Below are 7375 nucleotides of genomic sequence, written 5' to 3'. Positions count from 1 at the left end.
TCCTACAGCTGTTATTTTGCTTGATTCATTAGCTTTGATTTCAAGCTCCAAAGCTTTTTCAAGCACAAGTTTTTGTTTCTGTTTTTAAAACTATTGTTGTTGATTCCATACCTACTTATGGTGAGTTGCCAATGCCATCATTGGACCAAAATGTATCAATATAAGGGTCTTCTGTTAAGTTTTAATGAACTAATTCTTCCCTTATAGATGTTGTTGATGATTGTGAAGGTCTATAGAGCCCTGCATTAATTTTCCAAAAGATGAAGGTATGTGAAGAAGAGAAAATTAGGTGCAACATATGTGATTATTTCAAAAGTTGAACATGGTAAAACAACTTTCATCCAACATCATTGGCCCCAAAAAAAATTGATGTGCAATAATGAATGTACTTTGTCTTATCATAATGGTTCTAGGATTTAGAAAAAAAAAAAAGATGGTTCAACTAACTCTAATAAAATTGAAGAAAATAAATAGTTCTGATACCAATTGAAGAAATTTAACAAGACACATAAAAATCCTACTTGTTTAGCTTCTCTTGAGGGGATTTGGAATTCAATACCTAAGTCGGGTGAAGGGGAGTCTTGGATTGATCGGTGGTGTGCTGCCATCACTTAGTGTACTAACTTTTACATTCCTTTGGTTAAAAGATAGCTTGGCAACATAAATGTAACGAGAAATCCCTTCAAGGCAAGCTTGTCCACGCTAGAAAACTTCTTAATGATGATCCTTCCATTAAATTCAAACTTCAATTGTTACGACAGAAGTTCTACATATCATTTCTTTATTATCAAGCTTCAAATTTACAGCCTTGTAAGACTCATTCAAAGAACTATTGTATATACATGACAAGCAATAAAACTAGCAGTTGCATGGTTTGCATGCAAAGATGAACCAATAGGCAAGGTTATGTTTTAGGAAAGGTTGAATATGCATAGTTTATTTTGTTTCCTATTTTATTTTTTTTGGTAGTTTTTTATTTTTTGCATATGTGGAGGCCATATTTTTTATTAGGTTCTTCCTTCTATTAGGGAATGAGGTAGGGACAGCAGGATGAATTTGTGGGTGGACTTATATTTTTTGTGTGAAAAATGGTTGACAACGAAGGGTCGATTTGGGGACAATAATGCATTTGTAAACGCAATGGTCTTTTGTATGAGATGTATAATGTATCTAAATAGCACTTAGTGTTGACTTTTTTTTGCGACGTATAGCAGGATGATTTAGAGTGGTGCAAGTTTTGTGAAGGATTGCATGCTTTGGTGGTAAGTTGTAAATGAGTGGTTGCACTTTTTACTTCTCTTCTGTCAATAATTCTTCAAAATGAAGGCTATAATTTGGGACAGTGATGCATTTATAGACGGTGACATTTAGAATGGTGCAAGCTTTGTGGAGGATTGCATCTTTTGAAGTTAAGTTTAAAATGAATATAAGTGTAGCAGTACAAATCACACAAAAGAAGGAAAAGAAAATTTTTTTAAAAAAATGTTTTTAAGCATGGTGGTGGCGTAAAATGTAATCACTTAATTTGATAGCACAACATTTTTTTTTTGTTTTTTTTTTTTCAAATTTTGCAAGTTTATATTTATTTTCTGAACAGAGCTAGATGGTTGGAGTGCGAATGGTTCTTGAATTGTCTCGCAAAAATATTTGTAATAATTCATTTGTAATAGTGTTTGATATAGTGGAATTCAATGAGTGGATGGGTATAGAATGGAAGAAGAAACTATGTATGAGCTTTAAATATGTAATGTTTATGATTGAAATTAGACAAGTGTGAGGTATTGTTTTTTTTGCCACCCTTTTTTTAAGCGATTGAGGTGAATGAATACTTTGTTTTTGTGGAGAGCATGGAATTGTACATAACAATCACAATGTTACAATAAATGAAAAAGGCATGCTATTTTTGTGAAATCACTTGGACATTGATTTATTTTTCTTTTGCAATAAGCTTTGGACATATTAACAATAGTTTATCTTGGAGCCTTTTTTTCAAAGATTATTAAAGCTTTATTTGTGGAGTGAAATTAGACATATGTTAGTTGATGATAGGATCACTTTGTTGGATTGAACACAACAAGTGGGTTTTTCTCATGTGAAGCTTATAGAGGATTGACAAAGTGATAAGGTTAATGTTACGTTTGAAATTTATAATATGATTGCACAAAAGTATAATATCTATTGTTGCATTAACAATTGTATGTACAAGAAATAATGTAATTGTTTTAAATTTCACAAATAGTTTAATGGCATTAAAATGTTGCATTTACTATACGTTTGAGGAATAAAAGTGAACCAATAGGGGAACACATTACTGAAGAAGTTTAGAGTGAAGCAAAGCAGGAGGAACATAACATAAATCATGCAAGCAGTGCAGTGGATTTTTTTATTGAAGTAGTAGTATGATTTAAGAAGAGAAAGATAATTATCATACATTATTGTGTATTGTGTGTAGTTTTATGTGCTGCCATGATGCACTTATCAACAACCTATCTATATAGTATGGATTCGCGAGACTTTGTAAAACATTCAATGATGGACGAAAGCAAACTGAAGCAGGAAAGTGAAAATACTATGTATATGTATTTAAGATCTTGGAAATGTTTTGCGAGTACAAAAAAATGAAGTCATTGAACAATATATAGAAAGGAGAAGTTCTGAAAAAAACTTGAGGCCATGTTGTTGGCATTTTTTTTTCTTTGAAGCCTAAATACAAAATTTATATACAAATAACATCTGCAATGTGTAAATTTTTGCACGAGATTTTCTTTTTCTTTTTTTTTTAATTTAACCATGTACAATGATACATTGTTGTTCAGTTTTGTACATAGGAGGACATGGACAATAATGTCTATTTTGATCGAAACATGATTTTTCTAGGGAATATTTTGGATCAAGTATCCACAATTGCACATATCAAGGGAAGTCCTTGACCAATTTTTGTAACTAGATTGGAATTTAATTTGTATGCGGTGGAATTGCATGTGTAGGGAAGATCTGAAATTGATGAGCCCTGCGATTGTGATCACAAAATGTAAGTACTTTGTTTTGCAAGGCGAGATATAAACTATATGTGTGTTATATATGAGCAAATTGAAAAATATCAAGTAGAGTGCGTTGTACTAGTAGTGACAAGTGGAGGACGAGTGCGATAAGTGGTAGTATCGAACAATGTGCATCCTGGTGGGAGAGGATAGGCAATGGTTTTGTGTATATGCATGGAAAGAACATTGGAATTAATTGAAGCAAAGGAAGCAAAGGAAAGAACATTGGAATTAATAGATGATACTGAGTTCAAATCTTCCACAATACAAAAAAAAACACTTAGATAATCAATTTTGATTCAAATAATTGAAACATCTCTTATAGATGGTCTGGCTTGGAAAAAGTGGACTATTCGTTGCAAAAAAGGCTTTCCTAATGAATGTGCATGGTGATTCCTTAGTGGAGTCCCTTTCTTACTTCTTTGTTGTCAATGGGCCTATTGAGGTTGTCCTGACTACTATGTTTAGAGGGGTTATTTTGGTCCTGGATCTATTGAGGTGGTCCATATTGTGTTGTCTACAAGAATTTTTTAATGATGAGTTTCTAGTCAAAAGGTTGTTGGGCATCTCCTATTTTTTGTGGTCTTCTTTCTTGTTCGAGGAGGCCTCTATTCAAGGTGGTTCTATAGGTAAAAGGTTGTGGGAAGCCTTTTAAAACCCACTACCGGTTGACTATTCGCTTGGCTGCTTTGGTTCTTGTGCTATGCAGCTCTTCAAGAAGATAGTTTGGAATTCCTTGCTAAAGCCCTCTATTCTAATTATGTAATTTTGTTGTGTTGGAACCCCTTTTCCTACCAGTTTGATGCTCTCACCAAAAGCATCTTTTCAAAAAAGGGTTTGTCCTTTTCTAGTTTTTGTAGTCTTGGTCATCTCATTGAATGTGATTTCCTCTCTTCTGTTCCTCGGTGGCAATTATGTAATGGTTTAGACCTCTCCCAGTTTTTTCTAATCAGAAGAACTTGGAGCAACATAAATTAAATAACTGCAATGCTAAATATAAAATTAAAAAGAGATGGATTGTGTAGTTAACATTTGGAGTAATATAGAAGAATGAATTTGATGTAACCTAGGATTCCACTTGTATATGAAAAGAAAAATAGATGTGCTCATTGTGATTGTTGTTTGAAAGTGGAGGCTAGATCTTCTCTAGGAATCTATTCTATGACTATGGATTAATTCTATGATACATATTTATATTCCTTAACACATAACTTTCATTTAGTGCACTATATTATTTTTTAATGCAATTTATCATAATCTCTACTCTTTGTTGCTTGTTAAAAATACATTGGACAAATCATTGATTCATAAGAAATACATTTACCTATATTAAATCCATTGATTTAACAAACTTTATATTATAAAACAATTTAATATAAAATTAAAGTTCTTTACAATATCTCTAAATAAAATATTACTAAAAAATAATTATTTTATTTAATATTTTTAATATTTTTGAAAATCACATTATAATAATAACAAATTGGTCAAATAGATATCAAATGATGAAATAGTGAAAATCCCATAAAGATATAAAATATCAAAATACTATTTATATAAACTCATTAGACAAACCCTTACATGATCAATTTCAATTTAATGACATAATTCATGTCATAAAAATATAAATGATACTAAATTCAAATCTTTGAGAAAAAAAAACACTCAAATGATCAATTTTTGTTTTAAACATCTCTTATAGATTGCCCTGCGCGGACAATTCTCAAAAGCCCTGGTCGGATAAACTCGGAGACTCGAAAACCGATGGCATTATGCAACACCACAAGTATCACACTAATGGCAATGGGGGCCAACAAAAACATTGCACCAAAGAAGAAAACTGCCAACTTATAATAGTCTTTCATGAGCTGTAGAAATATGGCCAAGGAAAATGAAATCATCATGCTGTAGAGGGCCATTGATAAGATAGCTGCGCTTGCACCAACCGCCAAACTACGATGGCGACGGAAAAAGGTTGCGTAGGCTAGAAGGATTGCTGCTGCCATTGAAAAGCAAAATGCCAGCCAATCGAAGAATACAAAACCTTGGAAAGAAATCTGGGCGGATAGGGCCCTCTTCTTGTCATGGGCTGGCAGGGTGAAGGCCGCCTGAAATGTGACCGTTGCAATCAATATGGCACATACAGAAAGACTGTTGATTTTTGTCGAATACTTTTCATCACTTGGAAATGGATTTAATGTTTCTCTTGTCTGGTTTGCCACCTCCACTCCTGCGATCCCGTTCTTGCCGCTGAGGAACCACCAAATCTGCAGCAACGTCAATGCGGCTTATGTGATCAGTTCCATATAAAACTATTCTGAAAGCAATATAACTAGCAAGTGAAGTTAAGAAAAAAAGTTCTACGCACTGCAAAATAGGGAGATAATGGTTCTTCTTCGAACTTTTGATTTGCTATGTCTAGCGCAGTGTATCCATTCTTGTCAGCTATATTAATTACCCTTGCGAAAGACACCAAATATCTTACAACACCCACTTTAGCATTTTCAACGGCGTAGTGGAGAGCAGTTTTACCGTCTTTATCTCTTATTTCAAGACAGTCTTCTGCAAAGTTGAGTATGCATCTCACAATATCCGTGTGTCCATGTTGTGCTGCTAAGTGAAGTGCAGTCTGTTGTTTGTTTTTATCCTTTGTAAACGAAGAAGAAGTATCACACTGCAACAGCATATGAACAATACTCTTGCTACACCCATGTAAGGCTGCAATATGCAGTGGTGTCCTCCCCAAAAAGTAATCCGCTAGTTTGCAGAGCTGAGGGGCTTTTTCTATTAGTGTCTTAGCTACCTCTGAAGTAAAGGAACACATAAAACGATGGATGACAATGAGAGACAAGTCCTGAAACTAGTTAGACATATTACAAAAAAAAACTTAAAAATCTGTTCTAAGTTGTATTTAATAGTACCTTCACTCTGATAGAGCAAGGCGTGGTGCAAGCATGTCTGGCCGTCAAGAAATCTTGCGTAGTAACGAGGATCTGTCCTCGGAAACAACATTGTGAGTGCATTGGAACGGCCATAGGCGGATGCTGTGAAGAGGGGAGACTCGCCTTTGTTGTTGCGAATGCCTGCGAGCTCTGCATCAACTTCAATTAGCATTTCCACGATTTGGGCATGATCTCCTCCTTTCAGCGCCTCGTGCAAAGCGCTGTTCCCCTCTTCATTCTGAGCTCTCAGGAAACTATGCTGTTGGTTTGCTTCTACATCTGATTGCTCTCTGACGTATTGGAGAAGCCATTTTACGAAACCCGCACGACCATAAAAGGCAGATATATGTAAAGCAGTGTCTCCTCTGTGGGAAAACTGCGCAAAAATATCAACATTCTTCTTCCGCATCTCCTCCAGTGCTGCAACTTCGCCCGACACGGCTGCTTTGTACAGATCTGTGCTCATTCTTTCCATTTAGCCTATACACAAGTATGGTCAAGACTCAAGCTGATTAACAGGCAATGCAAGAAAGGCCGAGACTGGTATTAGACAAATGCTTCTTGTTCTCGTCTGTGGTAAAAGGAAAAGGGTGCTGACGTATTTAATGCCCTAATACAAGATCTATCAATTGGGAAAACCAAACGACAGAAAATTGGCACTGGCTACCCCATCCATGTGGGATGCATCTATTCTGGCTTCAAAACGGTAGTATGGATTGACTAACACAGGTGTTAGTCGTACATTTTACCCCATCGATTTTGCAATAAACGGTTACGATTGACTAACATGTCACTATCACACTGTACAAAAGGTCTGTTTTAGAGCCAGAATAGCTTCGACCATCCATGTGGGACGCGTCTATTCTTGCTCCAAAAAGTGGTACGGCATGATTAACACGCGATGTTATTCGTAAATGTCAACCGTAGATTTTTTATCCGACGATGGAGAATGCATAACACGTCTTGTTAGTCTGACAGATTCGTCTTTTTTGGAGCCAATATAGACACAACCATCCATGTGCCATGCCTGCATGGACGCATCTATTCTGGCTCCAAAATGGCAATGTTGTACAAACGACATGCATCCGGAGCCCATTGACATACATCCCTCCCATGCCCTCCCATGATGCGATGAGACACGTTCTGAGATCCACCATCAGACTGACCTGGAGGTATGTTATCGCTTTGCGGTTGATAGAAAGAATTTGCAAGCGGCTAACTGTTTTGTGATTGACAGAAAGAATTTGTAGGCGACTAACATTTGTGGGCCACTCTCACGGTCACGGACACGGCTGCAAAAGGTGGCTTAAATTCACTACTCTGACATGACGAAAATTAATTTAAATTCAAATCCAATGTTCCCGCATTGCTTGGTGGATTTAATTAATATAG

General features: G+C 35.6%; 1 protein-coding gene across 1 annotated transcript; it reads right to left on the bottom strand.

Moving 5' to 3' along the window:
* Positions 1 to 4623: 4623 nt before the first annotated feature.
* LOC131053553 (uncharacterized) lies at positions 4624 to 6641 on the bottom strand. Its single transcript, XM_057988176.2, has 3 exons — positions 5963 to 6641; positions 5410 to 5846; positions 4624 to 5308 (listed from the first exon to the last, which is right to left on the bottom strand). Exons 1-3 carry the CDS (start codon positions 6456 to 6458, stop codon positions 4727 to 4729), a joined length of 1515 nt encoding a protein of 504 aa, XP_057844159.2. The 5' UTR covers positions 6459 to 6641; the 3' UTR covers positions 4624 to 4726.
* Between the last annotated feature and the right edge of the window lie 734 nt (positions 6642 to 7375).

This window comes from Cryptomeria japonica, chromosome 2, assembly GCF_030272615.1.
Source record: "Cryptomeria japonica chromosome 2, Sugi_1.0, whole genome shotgun sequence".
In the NCBI taxonomy this organism is placed as follows: domain Eukaryota; kingdom Viridiplantae; phylum Streptophyta; class Pinopsida; order Cupressales; family Cupressaceae; genus Cryptomeria; species Cryptomeria japonica.
The sequence above is the reverse complement of the archived record's forward strand: the minus strand, read 5'-3'. Positions and strand labels throughout refer to the sequence as shown.